The 26,410-nt window shown below is 35.6% G+C and overlaps 2 protein-coding genes across 3 annotated transcripts in view; one reads left to right on the forward strand and one right to left on the reverse strand.

The window, feature by feature from the left end:
• S6KL (S6 Kinase Like) overlaps positions 1-26,410 on the forward strand; it is a 119,940-nt gene that overhangs the window by 34,117 nt on the left and 59,413 nt on the right. The gene's annotated exons all lie outside the window — the stretch shown is intronic.
• LOC135709979 (cytochrome c1-like) lies at positions 663-17,148 on the reverse strand. 2 transcript variants are annotated; one of them, XM_065232432.1, is made up of 3 exons: positions 17,043-17,148; positions 16,630-16,769; positions 663-2,370 (listed from the first exon to the last, which is right to left on the reverse strand). In XM_065232432.1, exon 3 carries the CDS (start codon positions 2,367-2,369, stop codon positions 1,554-1,556), a length of 816 nt encoding a protein of 271 aa, XP_065088504.1. In that variant the 5' UTR covers position 2,370; positions 16,630-16,769; positions 17,043-17,148; the 3' UTR covers positions 663-1,553. The 2 variants fall into 2 exon arrangements, with proteins under 2 accessions (XP_065088504.1, XP_065088505.1); XM_065232433.1 differs by lacking the exon at positions 17,043-17,148 and having other exon boundaries at positions 16,630-17,027.

A 26,410-nucleotide genomic window follows, 5' to 3' on the forward strand; every position in this document is an offset into this window, starting at 1 on the left:
TTGAATTGAATTGTATAAATTTTACCGAAAAGTTCTGCTGTTCAGATTTCGGTAAAAATTACCGAAGTCGGCGATAATTTCTAAGCGTGTAAGATTGAATGAATAGCCCCTAATTGGGGAATGCTATTGAGGATTGCAATAAGATTTTGGGGTGAATTTGAAGGTGAAATTCAAGAGAATAGTGCGGAAAATCCCTATAGTTCAGAGAAGAATTCCAAGGCAGTTCAAGTAAATCCTAAGGAATCAGGAATTATAATTCAAACAAACAATGCAAAGGTTTTAAAGGAATGGAGCAACCAAAATAATTCTAAGGAGCTTTATAAAATATCTAAGATCAGTTTCAAGTGAATTTCGATTATTGTTCCAAGATTATTCCGGGAGACTTTACAGAGCAGAAATCTCAAAAGAGTATTCTAAGGAAATTTTGAGGAACATTTCATGGCATTTTTAAGTATTGAGAAGTTTTCATCACTTAAAAATAACGTCAAATGTACTTCAAATGTATCAAAAGTACTAAAAATAAATAAATTTTTTGTTAATACTGATTTTTCAAAGCAAATTTTCCTCCATCCTCCTCGGTTCCTTCGAGATTTATCCCGCTATTTCGGAGCCTGGCTGTGGCCTTGGGATAAACTTTGGTTCATGGATGATTGAAAGATTAGTTTAATAAATTACAATTTATTTTATTTTATTACACGTCACTTTTACATTTGTCATGATTTTTATTTTGTATAACTTTTCAGTCTACGCAGAAATTTGAAAGTTTGCTTGTAGGATTTTGATCTAATTGTTCGGAATAGACTTCCTGATTTCGGTATTTTCTTGCATATATCAATTTTTTGTTTTCAACTTCAACTTCAATACATGATGTTTACCAATTTGAAACATCCATAATCTGTAAACTGCGTCTATTGCTACTGCATGTCTATCCTCTTTATCTACCAACTCACAAGCCTTCAAATATCTAAGTTTAAGGTTCGTTTTAGTTTGTGCTTACATTTGTTAAGTTTGTTTTATTTCATTAGACTAATTTTGACCTTAATTGTTCAACTTGTTTTCTGATTTGAAGGTCTCCTTTTCGTTTTGCATTTTCGTTCTGGATCTTCGGAATTGCTATTTGTTCGGTGTACCGATTGTAGAAAGCAGTTATCTTTCTATTTTTCAATCGATAAAAACTTTCTATGATCGCTTGAATTTTGAATGCCAGTGATAAAAATGTGTTGCCGAGATTTAAAATTAACACTGTTGTGTATTGTATTGTAACTCCTCGTAATTCTACGCTACAGACACTAACAACACTAATTACGATAGTAAGAATCTACTTCACTCGCGAAGATCGTTGTATTGAAGGTAGAGTCTACTGGGTCTTTAATTGAATTTCGAGGCAATATTGCGGTGAAAGTGTGTTCTACCATAGGATCGGAATCTGCTGTACGATCAAGAATGTATGTTGAGCAAATTTATGTTATTGCTGAAAAGTGTTTGGACATTGTTTGGGGTGAGGTTCAGGTTGGCACTCGTACTAGTTAGGAAGGTGTTCCTTAGTAGTAAGTTTAAGATTTTTTCTCTTCAGATTCCACGCTTTCGTTGCTTTCTTCTGAGCTGTCATCCTTTGGCTTCGTGGTTACTGCGCTCGTAGCAGCAGCAGCAGCAGCGGCAGCAGTAGTGGTTTCTGCTTTGGCTTCTACAGTGGTAGTGGCAGCTGGCGCTTCAGCATCGGTGGCCAGTTTAGCTTCTTCGGTAGCAATCTCGGCAACTGGTGCTGATTTAGCTTCTGGCTGTTCCGCTGGTTTTTCTTCTTCGGTGGCGGCTACAGGTACCACGGTAGTAGCTGGAGTTTCTTCTTTTTTCTCTTCTTCATCTTCGGTGCGGATGGCGCTAGCAGCATCATCAGAAGCGACAGCAACGGGTTCAACGGCATCAGAGAGCTTGACGGTGTCTTCTTTGACCTCTTCGGCTGCTACTTGAACTTGGTTTTCTTCTTTAGCTTCAGCGGCGGGTGCGACGGCAGCTACTTCGGAAGCATCAACAGCGTCACTGGTGGCTCCAGCTTGTACCTCTGGAACAGCTGGGGCTTCTTCCTTTTTGGCTTCATCGACTACAGCATCGGCTTTCTCTTCTGGAGCGGGATCGGCAGCGGCGACGGCTTCCGTAGTGGCTGGCGTTTCTGTTGGAGCTTCGGCTTCTACTTCTGTCGTCGCCGGTACCTCTTTGGCTTCAGCAGGTTGCTCTACTGGACTTGATACCGTTGGTACTTCGGCCACATCGCTAGCTGGTTCCACTACCTTGACTTCTTCAATGGCCTGTGGAAGCGGTGAAGTGTACACCACAGCGAACAGTGTTACGAGTAGTACTAACTGGAGTTTCATTCTGAAAAAGAAAAAAAAGTCGTAGGAATCCATTAGCATAAATCTGCAACTGCAATTTAACAGTACGGAAGAATATGTGTGTGCTTGGTTCATGGGCATACAAATGTCGCAAAAGGTCATTCATATGCCTATAATTGTAAATGATTGCAGAAGCTTTTCAAGTCTCGTTATGTTAAGAATGTCTACAAAGAATTCTTTCCGAACCTGTTGTTGATGTATTTGACGATAAACAAATTGATATGCCAAGGATTTGCCTTGAGCACAATGCTTCTGCTTTTTGTTCACGTGTTTGTTTGTGGCATTTGAGCACAGTCGAATGAGTAAATTAAATTATGCACATACGAACGAACGAACGAACGAACGGACAGTGAAACATGCTTCAGTTGTTACACATAAAAAACGAAGATGTTTCACCGGAGTAGATAGCTCCCGGAATGGATGCTGGTATGGCTATTTGTTCAGTGATAAAAGATTCGGTTCGTCTTCTTACTTGCCTTGTATTGCATTATAATGTCAATGTTAGGAAAGCTGTGCTCGTTACGCCAGAGTAGGTATATAACAGAGTGCGGTGATGAAATAAGGGCGACCCCTCTTTGGGTATGATGAATGTCAGGCTAATTTAGTTTTTCTTTGCTTGTTTTGTTGTTTCGAAAATTTATCTTGTGTTTCGAAAGATCAAACGGTGTTCCATTGAATTGTTTGTTAACAGAAGAACTAAGAATGTTCCTCTTAATAACAATGTGAATGGATTTTATTTTATTTGCTCACCGAAATATCACCATTGATTGATTGTTTACAATCCTGTTTACTTATTGGAATTTTCCAGCCGCTTGTTTATAGTTTGCTGGTGTACTTCATAGTTTGTTTCATAACAGCGAAATAAGATGACTATGCATTGCGTTGTGAGGAAATAAACCTATGTTCAATGAACTTGTTTATAAATGAGTCACCCTTAAGAGTAAATTTGATTAGGCTTATCTGATTTGTAGAACTCACATAGGGTAAATGGCTCTAATGTTGGCCTATGGATCTAAAGATTGGACCCGTCGCTAAAAATCTTCTGTTCTTCAATTTTTCTCAGAACAATGCGTCATCTGGGGAATACAAATGGATATAGTTGAATATGCTATATATATGCAGGCTAAAGTGGTCATTTTTATACGACAGATGAGGGGATGATTTGTACTTTTCTCAAAATTGTCCTTGCTCGCTTTCTACTCTCTATATACAATTTTCATACTGCGGTACTCTAACGGAACTATCAACTCTATACTTTCATCTCCTTATCTATCGTATAAAAATGACCACTTTAGTCTGTTATTTGACATTAGCATCTTCAACTATGTAAATTGTTAACTTCACGCAGATGTAATACAAACTAAATAGTTAAACTACAAATGGATTCTTTAGCTTGGTAGTGAGAAATTGTCAAACAATGCAGTCCTTCGAAATTTATGTATGGGCTTAATATTAGGGACACTTAGGCCGACATTAGGGTTATTAACCCTATGTGTTGCCTATTATACAATCATGTAATTTGATACAGTAATCCTTGCAATTGGTTTCCTGTTTACTCACTCAATTAGTCAGTACACGCGCAGCTATGAAGTAGCGCACCATACCGAAGGCGGTTGGTTCATTCCCCGTGCCTGTCAAGCGATCTTTTCGGGTTAGAAAATGTCTTGTTTTCTCTCATGGAGCATCATTGCTTTTGCAAAACAACACATAAGCTAGGTGATTAGCATTTGATCAAGGTGCATATATAGATATTTCAATACGCTCTATGAAAAAATGTTGTACGAGACAGTCGTAGAAATCAATCATTTCGAGGTTCGTAAAAATGGCTTATCAATCGATTCGATAAAAATTAAAAAAACAAAAATTTAATCAACCATCGAACTTGTCACATGGTGACCATAACCATAAGAATAGAAAGAAAGAAAGAACAACTAATAACATTTTGCAATAAGATAAAATCATCAGAAATTCGTTTAAAACTACCGAGCATATTATAAAAATAGTTTAAAATGTGATTTACGAAGAGCTAACTCTTGAGCTTTGTATTGTTGAATTGCTATTTACGTAACATTTATACGTTCTGTGCATTTCCGAGTAATAAAACCTTGAATGACTGAGTGTTCATGACATTCATACCAATTGTTTGACTTTCCATTTCGTTTGGTCTACAACCGATCATAACAAAAAAAAAAACACCGCATACCAGTGTTAAATGATTTGATCGGCATAATTGTCTTTGTACGAGGAAAGTGATCTTGAGTGCAGATCGGTCCATTGCGCACAAGGAAGCTTGAGGGAGTTGATGAGCTATTTAGGCTGAACTTCTCAAATGCCAACTGTTCTTTGAAGTTCTCTCTGCCATACTGCCGCTGGTTAGTAATTAGCTGCGTTTCGTGTTGAAGAAGATCGATCGCTCTATTAGGTCGTAGCGTTAGAGATGCGAGTTTTGTTCCGTCTCAATTGGAACGCGCGAATCACTGCGGCCTTTAGCGTTGAATTCTTACGGTTTTACTCGGTTTGAGACGGAGAAAAAGAACAAATTGCTTCCTCTAGAGACAAGCAGCAAAAAATCCATACCATTCTGGTAGATGGCGGGAGGGGATTCTTCGGAAGGCTGAGTTTCGAATTAATGAACAATTTAATTTATCTCATCATCCCTCGAGTTTTTTTTTCTCTATCTCTTCTCTGCGGGGCTGATTTGGGCAGTACGCGCCAAAGATGTTCGCGGATCATGATCGCGGCCTTGAGTCGGAACGTGGCCGCGATGTCCGTCCGTCTGTACCTGTCTGTTTGTGTTTAGAGCGCATGTTTTTGCGCATTTTCTTGGAGCCCCTGAGAAACGTTATGGTTGTCGAGCGGAGTGTTTATGGCTTCCCTATTAGTGTCATGAAGAAGAGCTACGGCCAGTGAGTGTCAATGACACCGACATGCAGGTAGCAGTGTTTGGTAGCGATTAATGTTATGTTTTTTTTTACTCTCTTTCAATGCTACTTTCCTGCTGCTGGCTGGTACAAATCATTCAGAAGGCGCTACGTGAGGTGCTTTAAAGGTGCACCAATTGAGTGCCAGCTGATCAAAAAAGTTTTGTTTTATTCAATACGATGGAGCATTACTTGGTCGGCGTGTCGAAGGGTATGTTTTGGTTATTACACGTTATTATAAACCAATCACGCTCCCATCTGTTTGAAGGTTTTTTCAATTACAGACACTATCTTTGATCTTTGAATCAAGCCGTGAATGTTTCTACATGCTATTTTTTCGATCGCCCGCTGTACGACTTTTTGTCGAGATTGCAACAATAAGCTGTTCAACCTCCCAGAGCACATTTGCGATAAGTTTGGCGCCTAATTTGCAATTTTCAAACGTAGATTTGGAAACATTTGGTATTTGAATGTGTCCACACGCAAAACAAATAGCATGCACATCAAAAGAAGTGTAGATTTTAAAACCTTCACAAGATGATTTTTTAGCCCTAGCGCATTAGGGTGCACTACCTTTCACCGGAAAGCTAGTTTTCATAATTTTAACAAATTTATTTAAAAAGCCTTCCGACGATCACCCTAATACATTTGTTACAGTTATTTTGCTTAACGACGTGTTTGGGTATACTCCAAACCATTTGTGAAAAAGTTAGACTGTTTGGGTTATTGTTCGTTTATGGTATTTGTTTATTAGGGCACTTTATACGGCATTTATTCATGCGGTGAAACATTAAATATTGTGTACATATTTGAGACATACCTGTAATAGAATCTTACATTTTCCAGTTTACCCAGATAAAATTTATTCACCGATATTTTTTTTGCACGGTTGTGCTTTTTTTCCTTCTGTCTTCAAATTATACCAAAATTGAAGAATAATAGAATAAAGCATTCAAAGTGTTTTTATGTTACTTCATACGCGAAGTAAGCGATTTTCAGAGTTGGTTGGAAATGCTAACATTTCCAACCAACTCTAGAATAAAGAATAAAAAGTTGGGTTCTTAGAAAGTTTCTAAGTTAGCCAAGAAACATAAAAAAATGTAACCGTGCAATATGAAAAGAATCGGGTGTACTTCAAACTTAAGTTCCTCACTGAGTGAGATCGAACTCTTTATGCGCGAAGTACGTGTTTCGATTGTCTAAATCGAACTGAAATTTTGCGATAGCTATAGAATCCCCAATAAGCAGGGGGAAAAAAATATCTCAAAATGACAAACACGATCAACGAGCCAAATGATAACGTATTGTCAGTAACGGCAAGTAATAATGTAAATAACCTCTTACGTTTCTTTTTCATGAAAAACTCCGTCTGCGATATAGTTAGGTGCAAGGAAAAAGTAAAATGGTTTGTTAGCTTTTTCATAACATACGCAGTAGATGATTCACGTAAGTAAATGAGGTCTGTCATTTCACAATTCCAATCAAGTACAATATTACGAACATTAAGTCAAACTTGTATATCGACGCAAAAAGCAAGAAAAAAAATCAATCAGAACCTAGAAGCTACCCCGCGGTATCACAACTAAAGGATTCCTGTGGTCTCACGCACACTCTTCTGGATCTAGAGAACTCTATAGAGATCTCCAAGCGCAATCTCACAAACACTAAAATCCAACATCCATATATAAAAATGAAGAATAAGAAGAAACAAAAACGTATCGCGATATCACAACTACTTAAAAAGGTAGTGCGCGGTCTCACGCACACTTTTGTGCATCTGGAGAACTCGATTTTGCCAACAGCGTGTGTTGTAACAAAGCTTGTAAGCAATCTTATCGTTTTCCTTTCACCGTTACGATCAAGCTATATTACAGAGAGTCTTTACCTTGTTACCCTTTACCTGTTATTAGAGATTTAGTAACATTTAACGCACACGCACTAACTGGCCTATCTCCGTATAAAGTTACTTTCCTCTATAGATACTATAAATTTCATAGATAAGCGGAGGCACAAAAAGTTGTTTTGGCAACCATGAAAAATAAATGATCTTACTGGCATCTGTGAAAAAAGTTCATCCTATCATAGAGCTCTTCGATGTGCAATTTTGTTTTGTTTCATGCGTAAAAGTTCAAAATAAAGCGCAAAGCAAATCTTTGCAACAATGTATCGAGGAATGGTTTGCTTTATCTTTCCTTCTTCCGTTATCCACGAAATTAATCGGAATGTGAAGTGTGGAAAGCGTTTTGTACTCATAATATTACAATACTTCTCCCATGCTCATTTGGCTACACTAACTGGCAGTTCGTTTGGCTACATTATACTTTTCCTCCGCTTATCTATGGAATCTATAGTATCTATACTTTCCTCGGGTACTAACCTGGAAATGAATGGATATTGATTTGTCAAAATGAGTTTGACAGCGGTTTGTTATGTATTTTCCTCGGATTTTCACTATCACTGTCTCAGATTGTGCACAAATACAATTGGACGTGATAATCTTTATGAGTATAAGTGTTCTTATAAGCGATATTAAAGATGGTTTATTGTTTCGATCAGATTCGACCTAGGTGTTGGCTGACTGGATGTCAAAAAAATGCAACGATCAGGACCAACACCAACGCTTACGTCCCTTAAACAGATTCGCTCGAAAGATAAAGTATTAGGATCAACACTCAAAACTTTTTTATGTTTAAATTTCATTGTTATAAAACAGGTGTATCTTGAAATGTGGCCAAATTTATTCATACAATTGAAAAAGAACGATTAATTCATTGCAAAAATCACTAATGATTGTAAACATCTTGAATAAAGAAAAGTTAAACATCAAAATAAACGGGTCTGATGGAAAGCAGCAAAAGCATATTTGACAGTTTGACTTGATATTGAGCTGGTTTTTACTTGATAACCATTTTAAAGCTTATTCCGAACTTTACAAAATTTCGGCCAATATTGAGACAGTTACGGTCGAGTTCTTATTTTTACCCTTTGTGAGTGGTATTGAGAGGATGTAAACAAAGGCAAGAAAACGATTATTTTTCAAGTAAAATAGCTTGAAAATTGAAAGTGATCGACTCCGCACCACTCAGGATTCGACCTTCTTCGATTGCCATGAAACTTTGCACAACTGTTCGCTATGGCCAATAATTCAAATGTCTGCTGGATTAAATTCATTTTCAGGGTGGTGAACCGGGCAATCGGGAAAAAATCCGTGAATTTCTACGACAAATCGGGAAAAAATTCACTTCGTCCTCTTTTTGAAAAACAATTCAGATGTTCGACCTTGAAAAAAAAATTAAAGGCCCATGGACTTTTTAAGGATAAAGTCACTTTAGTAAAAACTATCACACTTACACATAACTAATTTTACACGTGACGGAATCTATCTTTGACATAAAGGATGAGATGTAAACAAACATGTCATGTAAAATTAAGTGCTCCGAGACTGGAAAGATCGTTACTCGACAAAAAATACGTTTGATTGAGGTGAATTTCGCGTCTGCTATGACTCAATTTTATTTTGACGCACGTATATGTCAGTCTCAGAGCACCTACTTTTCTCAAAATTGTCCTTGCTCGCTTTCTACTCTCTATATACAATCTTCATACTGCGGTACTCTAACGGATCTATCAACTCTATACTTTCATCTCCTCATCTATCGTATAAAAATGACCACTTTAGTCTGTTATTTGACATTAGCATCTTCAACTATGTATGTATGTATATATATTTGATTTTTTTCTACGTGTACACAAAGAAATTCATCAACTTTGAGTAGATTACAGAATGAAATGTAGGAATAACACCAAAGTAGGAGAAATTACGTCTTCAGCACTTGTTTACCTATTTTCATGTCAGGGGGTGTATGAAAACCTTGAGCGCTGATTTTTTGCAAAAAGGTGCATTATATTCCAGAGCATCGTTTTGAAAAAATGTAAACTATAAGACTTATTTTACCCCCTGACAATAATGAGAAGCACTGAAGCAAGGGGGCTTCAGTGAATAAGGGGATTCATATTTATTATTATATTTCAGAATAAATTTCCAAGGTAGTTTCGTGAAGTTTTGACTAGAACTCCAAGTCAATAGGTAGAGTTCAGAGTAATTTGTTTAAATAGGTCTGTGTAAAATTTCATAATGATTGTGAAGAGGATTCCAAGATCCGTGAAAAATACCAAGGGAATCGAATTTTGAGAGTATATTCCCAAAGGAATTCTGCGAAGAGGTTTAGGAGAATTACGGGATTATTTCTAAGGTCACCTCAAAAAGAGTTTAATAGATAATTAAAATGAGAATTCAAAATGAATTTTGCAGGGGGACTCTATCTCTGTCAACCTGCACTCACATGATTTTGACATTTTTGGACAATCCGACACTTTTGGGCATACTAATAGCGGTAAAACTGACAGAGGTACGACAGAACAAAACAGCTTACTCTTTCACACTTGCATCGCAGTGCTGAATTCTAGAAAGAGTAGTGTGTTGCAGTCATCCTAACCCCTATATTCATCACATTGATGTGATCTGCTACGAAATTCTTGATTGCTCCCCTCGTGGAATTTTCAGAAGAATTCAGAGAAGGACTCTAAGATTATCCTGAGCAATATTTTCAGACAATTCTGATGTGAATTGCATGTGACTTCTAAAGAGAATTCAAGCGAATAAAAAAAAAAAAATAAGCTTCAGTGAATTCTTCGAAAAATACTTTGAAATTCAAAGAGAATCTATGGATAAATTTCCTGATTTTTTCAGAGTATTCTGCAGAGAATTTCTGAACTGTAATAAATACGTTTTCAAGGGATACCCAGATACTCGTATTTATGTTAGAAGAATTCTGAAAAGAACTCTGTGAAGAGATTTGATGATAAAGGAAATCCTTGAGAAAAATCCAATAAAATCCTGTTCAGAGTTTTGAGCGAATTTTCATGGTAGTTTGATGAATTTTAATGACTTCGAACGCAAAACTAAATTCAAGATCTAGGAAAAATGCTACTAAAGTCATATTAATGACCCATTTAGCCTTGTGATCAAGGAATCAAAAATATTTCCAAATGACAAAATGACAAGTGATCAACGAGCAGAACGATAAAGCTATGTCAGAAATGGAAAGCAATAATAATATAATCTTCTTCCATGTTTGTCATGAATAGGTTCCTGTGCAATATAGTTCACTCGGAAGGAAACGACCAATTTGTTGGCAAGCTGATCACGAAATAATACCGAAGATGATTCACGTGTGTTAATGAGATTTATTTTTGTTAGCAAGCGTTTTGTCTTTATCGTTGGTTCCTTTATGTGTTTGGATTTACTGCTTGTGATCTCTTCGGATCAACATTCGGTTTTGTGCTTAATTTAAATTTATACCGTGGATCCCCGTTAATCGGAACGACACTTCCCGCTAATTAACGGGGTACATGCGGTTTAATTTGAACTTCTAGTAATCCAACGACCATCAGAAAAAGACGAGTTTCTGGTGGCCTTATTTGCTATTTTGATTTGATTCTGCCGTTTCGCATCGTTTCATGTCGCTTTCATTCCATCTGCTAAACGACGTTTGAGCTTCTTTTTATTTGCACGATGTGCAGATTTGCGGGGTTCAAACTATGAAGTGTTCAGATTAAAAACGGACAGATTACCGGGAGTCCACGGTATAGCACAACCGGCAAATTATCCAAAATTCCGGGAGAAAACTGGGATTTGCTGGTCACTATGTCATTTTGACTATCTCCTCATTTTTCAAAATGACGTATTAGAAATCGTTCAATAAATCACTGCTCGCAACCCAGCAGGAACGAATATCTTGATAGCTTAAATTGGTATTGATTAGCCTGACATAAGAGGGAAAATTCCAAGCAACCAAAAGTGCAGCGTTCAACGATAAAACTTACTTTAAAGTTCCATAAAGTTCAAATAAAGTTCCGACAGAACCTTCAAGTTCCATGAAGTTCGAATAAAATTCCGATAGAACTTTCCATTTCCATAAAGTTTAAATAAAGTTCCGACAGAACATTCAAGTTCCATAAAGTTCAAATAAAGTTACGACAGAACTGTCAAGTTCCATAAAGATTAAATAAAGTTCCGACAAAACTTGTATGTTCCATGAAGTTAAAATAAAGTTCCGACTGAACTTTTTTCCCAAGCAACCAAAAGTTCCGAATTCCCCAATAAAACCCACTTTCAAGTTCATAAAGTGCATATAGAGTTCCAACAGAACTTTCTGGATGCTTTAGAAATAGAAAGCACACGAGGAACTTCAGGCTCCAAAAAGTTCCGATGCGTACTCTTAGCAACTTGAAGTACAAAAATAGTTTAAAAAAGCATCCCTAAGCACTTCTTGCGAACTTCAGGCAAGGCTGAAAATAATGTTCCGAACAAGTTCCCAGCGGAACTTCTAAGCAACTTTTAAGTTTCTTAAAAGTTGCCTGCGGAACTTCTTAGCAACGTGAAAGTTTCTAAAAAGGTCAGTCAAAGCCCACATGAAACAATCCGCACAAGTCTTTATTACTAACAAAATTTCATGTACGTAAATATGAAATAATCAGTGGCTCAAATATTTTTCCAAATATTTAATACAAGTGTGTTAGGATACCATGTGGGCAAACGCCGATTAAAAATTCATCAAGGCGTTGTGTTTCGTATTTAAGTCCGTCAGCTAGCACTGAAAACTCCAACAGTAGGCGGGACAACAGTCACTTTAATATATCACAGATGTCGTAGCGGTTCGTGCTGGGGCTCTACGCAGAAGGACTGGGTTTAATTCTTCCGAACATCTCTCATACTACTACTAATGCTGATAAATAAACACACGCTTTAGAAATAACTTTCATAAGACCTGACTTTTGAATTAACTTTCATAAAAGTGCGAACTAAATATTAAATTGGTGTAGAGGACATAAAAACTGTTTTAACTTATTTTCTAAAAGTGCCTTTTAAGTCTCGCCAGAAGCTGCTTAGTATGCTCTTCAATTATGGTACCGGAACTTTCAAGTTCTTATAAAGGCTTAAAAATGAGGCTGCTTAGAATTCTATAGACCACCTTCAACCAAGCTGGCTAAGTAACCTTTTATCAAAACTTTCAGTTATTTGGGATATCAAAAAATGATACCAAAAAATGTTCCCACAATACCATTCCAATATCAAATTATGCAAATGCAATACCAAAACAATACCAAACAGGTATTCTTTTGGTTTCCAAATATCAATTTTTGTTATTTAGGAAGTATTTTGCATGCAACTTTTGGTATTATTCTTTGGAGTTTTACCTCTTATGTCAGGCTGATCAACACCAAAATCAGGAACAGAATTAGGTATTCATAAGTTATTTTCTCTAACTCGGGAAATGTCACTTCTTGGCTTTAAATAATGGCAAAATCGCTTTAAATATGTCCCATCAACCGTCTCTAAGATTATTTCACAGTTTTGTAAAAAAGATATACCGAATCTGAAAGAAGTCTTGACATGTAATGTCGGAAGACTTGTCAAATACAGTAGTACCCCGATTTTGTCAGAATCAGCCACGCATCAAACTTGAATCTGTCAATAACATCAAAAACCTAAGTACACATCCCATAGGTCAAAATGTCAAGATAACAGGTATAAAAATGAAACTACAATGTGTAGCATCTGAACCTACCAAACTAATAATAATCAAAGTTTTAAGTAAAATAAAGAAGAAAAATCTATTTAAATCCCTAATAAGGAAAATTAGGAACGTTCATTACCGCCGATTCATAAAACCAATGAAAAAATACGTCGCAGATTTCGAACGAAAAAAATATTGTGAAAAATATTGTTCGAACGCTACAAAATATTTTGAGAACCAACATTACATTTCTCGAAATGATAACATCTTCTATAAATGCTTTTTTATTGCTGGTATTCAAAAGAAAATTTAATCCTTTGACTATGGGGGGGGGGGGGGGGGACACCCCTCACCATCCCTCTCCAAAGGGGGAGTTTGGTAAAGAGAGATGAAAAAACCGATTTGTACCTTCCTTAAAAGTTGTCCTAGCTCGCTTGTCTAATATCTATATACAATCTTCACACTGCCGTACTCTAACGGAACTATCAACTCTATGCTTTCATCTACTCCATCTATCGTATAAAAATTACCACTACAGTCTGTTATTTGAAATTTAAACCGTCAAAATTGTCTTAACACGCTAAATTGGCCTAAAACCTGTAACATTTTCAATAAACGCTGAGAAATAGTCAAAATCACCTTAAAAATACCAAATCATCCATTAAACCTAATTAAATCAGGTCTTAAATAAGTAATTAAATGGACCATAAATCGCAAGCACATTTTTTTTATTAGGTATGGTATGTAACATTTTTGCTGATTAGAGAAGTTAGGCATTTTGTGTGTGGTGAACAACAAATTATTCCTATTTTCAGAGTGATAGTTTGATAGTTAATTCTTTCAAAATTCCCGTGAACTATGTACTGTTAAATACAACAATTGACACTCTTATAGAAGTTAGGTGTCGTCTGTACCATTGACCATATAACAAATAGTTGTTTGATGAGAAGATGAAACAGAAATGAGGTAGTGGGCCCTAATTTTGCCCGTACGTTGAGTAATAGGAGTAGTGTCTGGTAGCTTTCAAATATCAAATTGTTTACATTTGTGACATACAAAAAGCATTCCAAAATTGGCCCTAATTATTCCAAAGACCTTTCCCACTAGGGGCACATTAATTCCATTAACTACTATAATTAGACTATGCGTAACATTAATTACATTATTAAAGTACATTAATTACATTTTCAGTACTTTAAATTACATTAAGTTTTATGTAGTATCATTTCTATATTTGTATATTTCATGGTGAACCTGCATAAGAACAGTTACCCTTCTTATATCATAGAATGACCAATTCCTGTCATCGACTGATTAAACAATTCTCTGCTATCAGAATGACTCATCGAAGCGGGCCCCACCACGTTGTTGTTGAAGTTTAATAGCCGGCGGCGGCGCGATATGCAGCAAAAGTAGCAGCGTGTAAATATTAAGCTCTACGCTCACGCGTGCTTAGCATTGCAAATTCTAGCCGGCAGTTTGGCCGGCTGGGGAGAAACAACAATCTGCGCATTATGTGCGTCTCGTGTGGTTACTTACGCTTGAAATTCTAACCTCAAACGGATGCTGGTGGGTGGTTTCCCAGGTTACAATTGATTGCACGCTTATGGTAATTTGTGAATGAATCATGTGGTCGGTAGTTCAATTGCAGTTTTCTCAAATTTAGACGCTCAAAGGGTTGTATAGTCGATTGCTATGAAGTTACTTTAAGAAGTCGTTATTCTTCTTGGAACTAATTTGGTTTCCAATGTCACTTAGGCATGGAAGATTTTTTGTGAATCTTTTATTTATGATCGCTTGAAACAAACAAATCACATTTTCCGTCAACTTCCGACGTTTGTAAAAATGTGGTGTAATAACCCCTTAAATAGACATCAAAAGAATACCAGCGCCACCAGATTACCAGTGCTGATGTATCTTCTTTCGGGTTCTATATTTCAAAGATGTGCTGAGAGAACTCATGTATTTAATATTTGAGTCTATTTAATTTCGAGTTAATCTTGCATATTTATCGTTCGTCAGTTTCCTTGATTAACATAATTGATTTAATTGGGGTCATGCCACCTGAGCCGGAGGTTGCCCATAAAAGAGCAAAATAGTGCTTTAATTGGATATGAACGTATTTATCTTGTGATGCTATGTTTTCTCCCCCATCTGCCGATACAGGGTAAATAGGTAAGGCTCGCGAATGGTCGTTATTTTTGTGCAATTTTGCATTCACAATGAACCGGGTCGAGATGGTTTTAATTGTACACAACATCTCTCTTGAATATTCAATAGTACGGGGGAGTTTGGTATTGAGAAGTGCTGTTTTACGATTCTGGATGCAATCTGTTCTTTTCCTCATTACTACAATTGTGATGTAGCGTTGAACAAAAGATTTTTATTCAAATTTACAACATATTAATCTACCTTTTATTAATATATATTTTTTTTTGGAAATTCGGCAATTTGTTCTTTTGATGAAAAAATATATACAATTTGTTCTTTGCTTTGCAGTAATAGTGAAATCATGTAGAGATAATGTATGTACCGAAGTAGGTACATAAATAATCAAGGATATTTTAAATAAATTAAATACATCACTATTTTGCTGATTTTTTGACAGCTTTTTACTGCAACAAAACTTAAAAGTAACTCTCAAATATTATTGCGGATGTGAAAAGTGCAATAAATTTCTAATAGGAATATCAATAGTTTATTATTTGAAGAGTTTGGTTAGCGATTATATTCCGTGACGTTACAACCTTTTGCACTTCTCAACTACACTGCTGAACAACTACTCACCAAAACGTTTTGATCTACTCAAATCAGAAACTCTTGATCAATTCTTATAGGAAATTTTTTGTCAGTTACAGTACAAGAACTTTAAAAAACAGGAATTCATGAGCATGTTTATTTTTATCAAAATTTTACCTTAATCGTATTATTCAATTCACTTTAACTATCTTTCGAGAGACCTTTTAGTTAAATTTTAATTAGTTTTATTCAAACTTTACTTTGGTTTGTAGAATGTATTAAGATTAACGAATTTATTTGGTCAAATGTATAGTGAAAATAATGAATACCGATCTTGGGTTGAATAATTTATTGCATAAGTGCACTACGGTGTAAAAACACATGCACATTTACAGTTCTTTAAACACTTCCAAAGTTGAATTGAATTCTAAATTGAAAACGTTCTAAACCTTTAGGTAATTTTTATTTTGCATTCGAATTAGGAATCGAATCCACCGCTTCCGGAATTATGTAAAACAATATCTTTGACAATTTCAAAGCCTTCTGGCGATAAAACCGTTAAAGGAGAGAGTCAAATATTTCATGAGTATTTAAAATCGCATCGAACAGATTTTATGCTATTCCAACGAATTCTCAAGCTATTGATATGAAACACTATTCCTTTTGCTGCATCGTTTTGTCAAAGTTTTATTTTTTCAGGCAACTTAATTTTAGCTACTCAACTGAAATTTGATTCACTACAATCAATGCCACATTATTTCTACATCAAAATAAAAAAATCACTATTTTGATATATCAGCACTATTGCGATAATAGAGTAAAAAAACACTTCAAAGTAATTCAACGAAATTGTCGCTTTCAGCTGTGCACAGATTCAACCATCAGAAATCTTCACCCTTCACTGCAGATACCGATCAATAAAACATGTGTTACCAGGTACCATCTACACATTCCACGGCACAGAACATAAATGTTATGTAGCCAACATTTGACTGCACTCACCTGATGTTTTCTTCCTCTCGCTGCCTTTACGTAACGTAGAATTTTTCAAATAATTTCACAAAGCTCGTAGTTTCAATCCAAAATCCGATTTGCAGATCCTTATCCTGACCGGGAAATTTGTTTTAAGCGTAGTTCGTTTGCTGATTTGCCGGTATTTCAATTCACCAGTTGATTTTATTTTATTCCGATGAGTGGATCAAAAATATAGAAGAAAATTAAATTATTAGAACTCACTAGAACTAGCACTTGAAGTTTCTGTAACTGAACATTAAATCCAAGAATGATGCACTAAAATATTCCTAAATCAACGACCAATCTCAACAGAAAACACCACAAATTCTCAGAATCTAGAAGTGTGCCTTGCACTCGAACAACAAGCAATAATGAAATAACTAAGAACGAACAATAATCACCTTCTATCCGCTATGATAACGAGTAAGAATTTGACGCGAACTACGTTGTTCGCAGCTGCTTATATAGGCTCGACTTGCTCCTTGCCAAAGAACCGAAGAACTGCATACTCTGCTGAGCGAATCAGACTCTTCTACCTATGGGTAGCTACAGCCGATGTGGGAGTTGATGCTGGTCTTCTTCTCTCTGGCTCTGATGTTTCGAGGTGGCAGTGAAAAAGTCACATCTATGCTCAGTTTGACTGTGGGCTTTGGGTTTTCACTATAGGTAGGTACCCGTTTCGGCAGCACTCAACACGAGCTATGGTGATGTTTTCGGTGTGAGAAGAATCATTCTGCTTCCATGCTGGGAGCAGGGATGCCGGAAGAATTATGATGAGCATGGATTGTAGTTATTATTGGACTGTTCAATTCCTGGTATTAAAATCGTGAAGAACTAAAATCTGGAAATTCCCAAACTCAACTATCGGATTATGGGCGAATTAGCGATTATCAAACAGTAAGTGTTGTTGTTCCGTGAACCGAGTGACGATCCACCCGAGCAGAGGATGAAAACCAAATGAAAACAAAATTTGATATTATGAAATAATCGTTCATGATAACATAATTTGAAAACCGTCTGGTCGAGTTAACAGGAATCATAACAAAAATGAGATCTAAATGGTGTATGAAGATTATCAAAGTGATCACAAATCTACATCAAATGAAAAATGACCACAAATAACAAATCAATGTAGGCATTATGATATTGGCATTTTCGTTAATATTTAACAAAACAAGTAGTCAATATGTTATTATTAATATGACAATAACAAAATCTGTTGTCACTTTAATATTTAAATAATAACTCGATATAAAATTTTTGAAACTTAATTTAGCAATCAACTGAGCGTTAAAAAATCTATTTTATTTCTATATGGTGTCCAAAAAAAATAGAAGGAAGAAATCTGCTTTAATTTTTTTTTATTATTGAGGGAGTTAGAAAGAAACGGGTGCAAATGACAAACCTTAAAAATATACAAAATGGATCTTTCCGTAACCTTGAGCAACATTTTTTAAACGCCTTCCACATTAAAGGCTGTTCATAAACATTTTAAGTGCGGAAAAGAGGTTTTGATAAGTGTGTATGGTTCCTATTATCTTATATTAGTGCGCGTTTATGTTTTTCACTTGAAACCTTTTTCTTCTGACCCCTCAATTAATATTTAACTATAATTCTCTAGATTATCTCAAGAGTACTAAAATTTGTTATATAGGGTTACAATTTTTTCAATTTTTATTGAATTTCTCACTGAAAATTGTGATCCACAATCAAATCACTTATTTATGAAACGAATTCAGTACTTTTCCTGCTCTTTTAGATTTGAAAACTGATGCGTGTGGAATCTATGTTCAAATAAAGCAAATTGTGTTTATACAAAGTGATTTTGAAAAGAACAATCAGCTAGCTTGTTTTGAAGACTATTTTCGATAACACAAGTTTACATACATTTATAGATCAAAAATAGGTCACTATTACATATATTTTAAGTTAGTTAGTTGTACGTTCCCAATTGGGTTCTTTAATTTTGATAAATATATCGATTATTACACGTCATCTGAAAGTGCTTCGTTTTCTGAGCAGAACGATATATTTTTCAAACTCATAGACTTCCATCTAGACTATCAAATCAAGATTTAAAGCTAAATAATAAATTCGCCTTTTGACACTAAACAAACAAATTGACAGTCCCACCGAGGGGCGCGAAGATGGTGATTTTTTTGCTAATGATACTGATAAAATGTTTGAGTACGGTGTCATTTTTAATGCAGATTACGAATATGCATTACCCTCAATTCCCCTAAAGATCCCAATTGTTAATGAAATGCTAAGCTTATATTACTATGTAAGTGTCAGCAGTAAAATATCGCCTGCTGCTCTATTATTTGTTGCCATCAACTGAGTTTTGAATCATATGATGGCTGCTTATTATACCCAATTTAGGTCACCATATTTCGTTCATTTCGTTTTAAAACGGAGCTTTTAGTCGAGGTGGGCGACACATCTAAATCTAAATTCTAGATGCTCAAAAAATCTCACACCAGTGAATCAATCTTCGAAAAATCATCTTTCATTTCTCGCATCTACTTGCATCGCGCTTCATCTTTTTGCAGGAAACCTTCAAAATCGACATAAATCTTCCTTCTATCTACTCAGCGTTCGTGCAGCTAGCCACAGCAAAACATAATCTTTTCTGCATAGTAGAAAGAGTCGTCCCCCTCGCTTTTAGCAGCCAATGTACTTGCCTTTGTTTTTCTCAAATATCAAATTATGTTTCCAATTCGAATTTAAAGTTATAAAAAAAAATAATATCCAAAATAGTTATCAACACCCCAAGTAACACACTTGTTCTATAACAGTTTGTATAACTTTTACATGGCTGATATTAGTTGTATACCAGTTTACTCATCATAATCTTGTGAATTTGATTTGTTTGGGATGTTTTCAAAAACATAATTTAATATCATTTTGACAATATTTTTTGGTATCCGACTTTGCTCGGGTAGTGCGCAGTTGGGATTCAAAAGCCGTATGTAGGAGGAATAAATGGTGTGTGGCTAAACAATTAGTTCTAGGTAAATAGTGTCTTCGAAAAAGTTTTCCATTTATTGTAGCCAATCTTTTGACATAAATTAGGGTGGAGTGGAGCTTTCAGTTCATGAGTTCTAAATATCAACTTCAGTGTTCACTCGGCTGTTGACAAAAGCAGGCCACTCTCGATGTGTGCGATCGTCTGTTTTCTTGGCAGCAACCATTGTGTGGTCCTCCTCATTGTTCTTCATCAGCAGTTCTTTGGGTCGATGCGTCGTCGACTTTGGAAAGCAACCGTTTCGTGATGAGTGTGTGAGTGCTGACCACGTTTTGCGTCCATTGCTGCAATGGACGCGCTCTGACCCTCGTTGGCGTACAACAATTTTCCATACAATGAAACCACTGGAAGCGACTCCAGTTCTGATGGAGGAGGCTTTTTGGATAGCGGAAGATAAAGTGTTTATTGTGTTGTACCTATTGACTATAGTTTTAAGATGTATTGTATAGTGACCAAGAATCCTCGGCTCTGTAAAGTTAATTCGGTTGAGCCTTATCAAATAAACTAATAAACAAAAAAAAAAAAAAAAAAAATATCAACTTTCAAGTTAAAGGAGATAGACTACCCAAATGTTGGACAATGTTGTAGAACATTGTATTTGGAGCTGAAAAAAAAAATCTATCGCAAGTGGTTCACAATTTATACTGGTTTTTAGTAAGTAACCTGGGGCTACCACTGCAAACCTTTTTTATTTAACTAACTTTTTATGTATTGATTTCTCGTAAATGATTTATTATACTATGTTACCTGACTTATATCGAGTAAAACCGTGAGATTATATAACCGTTATAACCGTGGGATCGTACACCTACCCTAATGCTTGGTTCAGTAGGCACTTTAAATTTTTTTTATAGCGCGTACTTTTGTTCAAGCAATTACATTTTTATCTCTTTTTGATGGAAGGTTGTAACCAATTTTGATTAAAAAAATTGTCATATCTTGAAGTTGTGCTATTAGCACACGGCATTTAAAGATAAAATAAAATTTTGAAACAGACCAGCACAAAGCGACAACATTTTATTTTAAGCAACTTTGCTTAAGCAGCCAAAGCAATATTTATCTCTAATGGTTTATATATTACATTACTTTTTAATAGAATATGGTGACTCCTGAAAAATCTATTGTTAATAAATATGTATATTTGATACATTGATTTTCCAAAAAGATTTATTCTAGGCAGTTTTACATCTTTTGTTTTTTTAAATAAAGTAATGTAAATGCAGTTTTTACCACACTACCCAGTTCGAAAAAAGCATGTACATTTACGCTAAATCTAGCGCACACACAATTAACGCACCCTTAGCATAATTTTACACGTGTTCATAAATGTACATGCCACTTTTTTCGAGTCATGTAAAATTACAAATCATCAACGAGGAATTTTCAACGATCGTGTAATTTTACTCCTTTTAGATTAGATTTTTTTTCTTGCTTGCACACTTAGAAAAAATCATGTAAATTTAGGTGCTCTGAGTGACATATACGAGCGTCAATTTTGACATAAATTTGAATTATAATAGACGCGAAATATAGCCCAATCAAACGTACTTTTCGTCGAGCAACGAATGTTTCAGTCTCGGAGCACTTAATATTACATGATATGTTTGTTTACTTCTAATCTTTTATGTCAAAGACGGATTCCGTCACGTGTAAGATTAGTTATTTCTAAGTGTGTGGGTATTCATGATGGTATGCTTAAGTTAGGATTAAATTTTATTACTAGACCCGTTTCTAAGATCATCTTGGCTGACTTTGGAATTAATCCAAGCCGAAATCACTCAAAATTAGTAGATCTTATTTTTAGAACTAGAAATAAAGTTTAATCATATAAGAAGCATTCCACAATTAATTTTCACTATTAAGTAACTATAAAATTTTCTGTAGAGCATATTTTATAGCTATTATGTAAGTCAAATCAAGCGTCACTTCTGGTCACTGGTGCATAATAGAGCCCTATATTCAAGCTAGAAACGTCTTCTTTTGGTCTGGGCCGTCTGAGCAGCATGATCAGCATTAAATACAGAAGTCCATGGAAAACGAAAAAGTAGGGTAAATGTCGGCTTCGGCACCCATTGACTGTTTTCGGCAATCAAAATTTAAACGTTAATTTCACTATGTTTTACCATCAACACACTTCCCTGAATGTATCCAAATGATTCTTTAGTCTTTCAGCTTCAATCTGATTATATTTGTAGGACCGAGCAATCCTTTTATGCCAGATTTTTCTTCAAATGAAGCATACGTAATACAAAATGGGGCTGATTTCGAGTTGCCGATAATAGAACAGCTGGTTAACACGTAGTTCTAATGGGAAGGTTGCCGAAGAAAAAGAGGCTGCCGACAATAGTCACACTCACCTGAGAAGTTTAGAGCGTTGTAAAAACGCTTTCAAACAGTTTTGAAGAATTCTGTCGATTGGAATGGATAGAGAAGCAAGCAGCAGATGAATTGAAACAAACAGACACGTCATATATGTGCGTGACGCTGTGAAAATGCTAATAGAAGTGCGGACGCTGCTTAGATTGACGAGAATACGTAAATTCCCCGATTTAATAAGAATAAAAAAACGAAGCATCACGTATTTCAGAATTTGAATAACGAAGATTTTGTTTGATAATAAAATTAGAAACCAACCAAAGCGCACAAGAAAAATGGCAGACTTTTTTTCTACTTCCTGGCAGGTACACTTAAATGATTAGTGAGATACACTTTTGCATAGAATTACGCTAGAACACGAGCCGTTTTTCTGAAAGTTTTTAAATTACGCTTACGTTAAATTAATTATTTTTCAGTGTGCTAGGTTGAGACAGATGTAGAGTTCCAGTTGGAACGTTTTAGCCAACGAAGAAGAGCAATTTAAACATGTTCATTTTTTAAAAAATACACACTTTATAGAAGATTATAGCTATGTGACATACTGTGACATACGCTGAACAATGTATATTTTACCTGATTAGTGTACATAGTATGTATTTCTGCTGGACTGCAGGTAGGTTCTTTCACGAAAAATGATAGAACTTGTACCTATAATAATCTCCTATGAACTATCAAATGGTTGTACCTGTTGTGCTCTCATGCCTTTATATATTCACGTATTTTACCTTTCCTGGTTCAATACCCTTCGATGAGACACCTGCTGCATACTGTTATGCCAACCTACGTCAACTCGGTTCGTTACTGTTAGTTTGAGCATACCGCCCGATTCGAGAAAATCATGTCGCGGAATTGTTGTTCGGCATACTAAATTACTAAAAAAGAATAACCGTGTTTATTTTTTCCAGAATTACTTTACTTTTCTAAAACAAATTACACGTCATTTCGATCAGATCTGACATTTTAGTGCTACAATTAATTAAAACATGTCATAGATGCAATTTTGAAAAAAAAACACAAGTTTCCAAATCATCGCGGGATGTTTGTGGAGACCGCATGAATGAAGGATGCGATATACCGAGCTGCGGTCTAGGCTGCGGTCCAATGCAAGCAAATGGAGAAAGAAAAATGTGGAGTGTATTAATGAGTGAAATGAATCACGTCGAAAAAAAAAATATAAAAAAAGGTTGCAGACTGGACTCGATGCACGAACTTTGCGATTATCAGACCTCTTATTTCCTCTTATACTCGATTTCGTATGCTTTTTTCTGCTGAACAGGAATTGGAGAAAGTCGTGGCAAGTGTGTGCTAGTCGTTCTACAATATTATAAATAAAAAGCTTGCTGGAATAGTCCAAAGCGTGTCAGAACACGCGCAAAGCTTGTCAATATCTTTCGCCGATCAAGAGTTATTGACGTTTTTATACTAAAAATATGCACTTTTCAAATGGCGTATGTTGTTCTCAATAATATGAAAAAAATAGAGGTATGTTATTTTTTAAACTCGTATAAAATCAATTTGAATTTATTCATATTTTTTATTATATTTGAGTATATCTTTTTTATTAGAAGAGAAACAGGCAATAAATTCAGCTATAAAACATTCGTCTTAAAGAGTTTTAAAAGTCTCTAGAAGATGACTTTCATGAGAAATTTCAAATAAAAAAGTTCATTCATTGTCATAAAAATGAGGGCATAACTATAAGGAACAACTTTGTAGAAGAGACTTTTAGTCTAAAGTTTCAATTTCAGGCTCAAAACATATCATTCCACTGTGCATTGATGTGTGCAGTCAGCCTTAGCTAAGCTAAGCTAGACCCTTGCTTCTTCTTCTTCTTCGTTATGACATATTAGCTTATGGCAGGCTCTCAACTTAGTGTTTTAGATGCACTTCCACAGTTATTAATTGAGGGCTTTCGATGCCTGTATCATTTTTGAATTAGTATAATTGTGTGGCAAGTACAATCATACTCTCCCAAGCAACAAGCAGTTTATATATCAATTGTATGAATGGTTTTTGTTGTAAATAAGTTTACTCAACATAAATATATGAATTTGTGTTACTTGAGGCATGCCCAAGGAAATCGAGGAATTTTCCAACTTGAAAAATTCCTACACCGGACCGGGAATTGAACGCAGCCACCTCCAGTTTGGTCTAGCTTTGTAGCTGCACTTTTAAGGGCCACCCACATTAGATCCGTTTGCGTTGCGTTGACGTAAATTTGACAGTTAGACAATAGATTTAGCTGTCACTTTGCCGCAACGTGTCCGATCCGGATCTAATGTGCGTGGGCCTTTACTGAATGAGCTAAGGGAGACCCAGGGTCTTCAATAAAGTATGAGGTTTTTTTTATTTCAGCATGATAATCTACTAACTTAAGATTAAGATTAAGCCACTTTAAGCAGTCTGTACGACAATGTAGTTAAAGACGATTATCTAAATAAATAAGCATCACGATTAAAGAGTCTGATTGTTCTCAATACCTTTCAACACAGCCGCGGATCGTAATTTCTACTACGATGCTAACGCCTGGGCAACAGTTATTCGTTCACATAAACTTTTGAGGACATCTTAATGTGCGCTTCTGGTTTTTAACTGGACCACACTTTATCTCAAGGTGCTGATCATTAAAAATATTGTAGTCGACAATCGACATATCGACAAAGTTATTCAAGACGACGAATATTGAGTACTTTTGATCAGACTTCTATCTTACTATTATATTTAAAAAAATACTTTTCTATGCCATGAGAATCTGACTTTTAAAGGGTTGTTGTCTTCAGTGGTGATTTCCAGAAACCATTTTTCACACCATCTCAATTGATTACTGGGCCAATACAACTAGTGAGGAAGGTCGATAGTGACCCCTGAATTTTCAAACGGGACTATTTTTTTTTCAGATTCATTATGCCAAAATATGAAGTACTGCAAAGTTGGAGTGGTGATCGAGCCAACTATGAAATGAATGTTTCATCCATAGTGAACTTTGATGAATTTTAGTGATTTTTTTCAGCCCTGGATCGAGCAGATAAGTATTCATAAATCCAAATATTTATGCCTCCAAAGTGTTTGTAATGAAATCCTTTTTAGAGAGTTGTATATATTTTTTTCCCTTTGGTTTACTTAAATATTTGTTTATTATTAGTTAGGTAGGTTCCGTTTCTACACATTGTAGTTTCATTTTTATACCTGTAATCTTGAAACTTTTACGTAGGGGATGAGTACTTAAGGGATTTTGATAAGTCAATAGTGGGAATGACATATCTGTCATGCACACTTAGAAAAATTTATGTATGTTATTTAGGTGCTCTGAGAGTGACATATACGAGCGTCATTTTTGACATAAATTTGAGTCATAACAGACGCGAAATATAGCTCAATCAAACGTACTCTTCGTCGAACAACGAACTTTTCAGTCTCGGAGCACTTAAAATTACATAACATGTTTGTTTACGTCTCATCTTTTATGTTAAAGATGGATTCCGTCACGTGTAAAATTAGTTATTTCTAAGAGTGTGGATACCAAAATTAATTAAGTGGAATTAAATGGAAGATAACCTTTTTTGCTGTTTTATTTTTTAATTTTATGTTTTGTAATTTGCTTTTGAAAATTACAGAGGAGACCTTTCCTTGTTAAGGTAATGTGAACTACACATTCAACCATCCAATGCATCTCCTCGTCACTCATATTGAACAACTTTGCTGAAGATGACATGGTGAGGAATGCTAAGATTAGGCAAAATCTGAACTACGTATGACTCCAAAGTGCTGTGCAATAGTTTGTGGTCTGTAATACATGGCGCTTGCTTGTTGTGGCTGGTGAATTGTAGAAAACTCGCTTTTCATATGAGACCGATTGAATGATGAGCGATATTCATGGTGCAATGCTCAATCCTGATCGGAAATCATGGTTTGGCCTTCCGAGGAGGTTATTCCAAATGATTAGTAACTTTACGTTTGAGTCGTCGCACAATGGAGATATTGGAAGCAAAAAAGATTATAATTGGCGCTGAAAACTCAATATATTTTTTTTTGCATTTCGGTAAAAGGATCAAAGATTCTTTTTCATACAATTTAATTTAGCACTTGCTATGACAGCACGTGTTCTGAGGCTATTCTACCCAAAGTTCCGCGAAGGATCTTTCTTAGAAAGTTCCAGGATTTTGTGGGTCACAGAAATGTTTGGATTAATGAATCGCTTCGACTGCCTAGCAATAGAAGTTTTCTTCCAGTTTTTCTCCACTTTTGAAGATTCCCAAGCTTTTAGCTCCATTCTTAGAGATGCAGCCGATAAGCCACAAAAGGGCTCTGGACCTATGAACTTATGAGAAGATGCAAGTCTTGCTAGTGCCTCAGCTCTTTCATTTC

Source organism: Ochlerotatus camptorhynchus, unplaced genomic scaffold (assembly GCF_037179485.1).
Source record: "Ochlerotatus camptorhynchus isolate MF236.1 unplaced genomic scaffold, CSIRO-AGI_Acam_v1.1 ptg000369l, whole genome shotgun sequence".
Lineage (NCBI taxonomy): Eukaryota > Metazoa > Arthropoda > Insecta > Diptera > Culicidae > Ochlerotatus > Ochlerotatus camptorhynchus.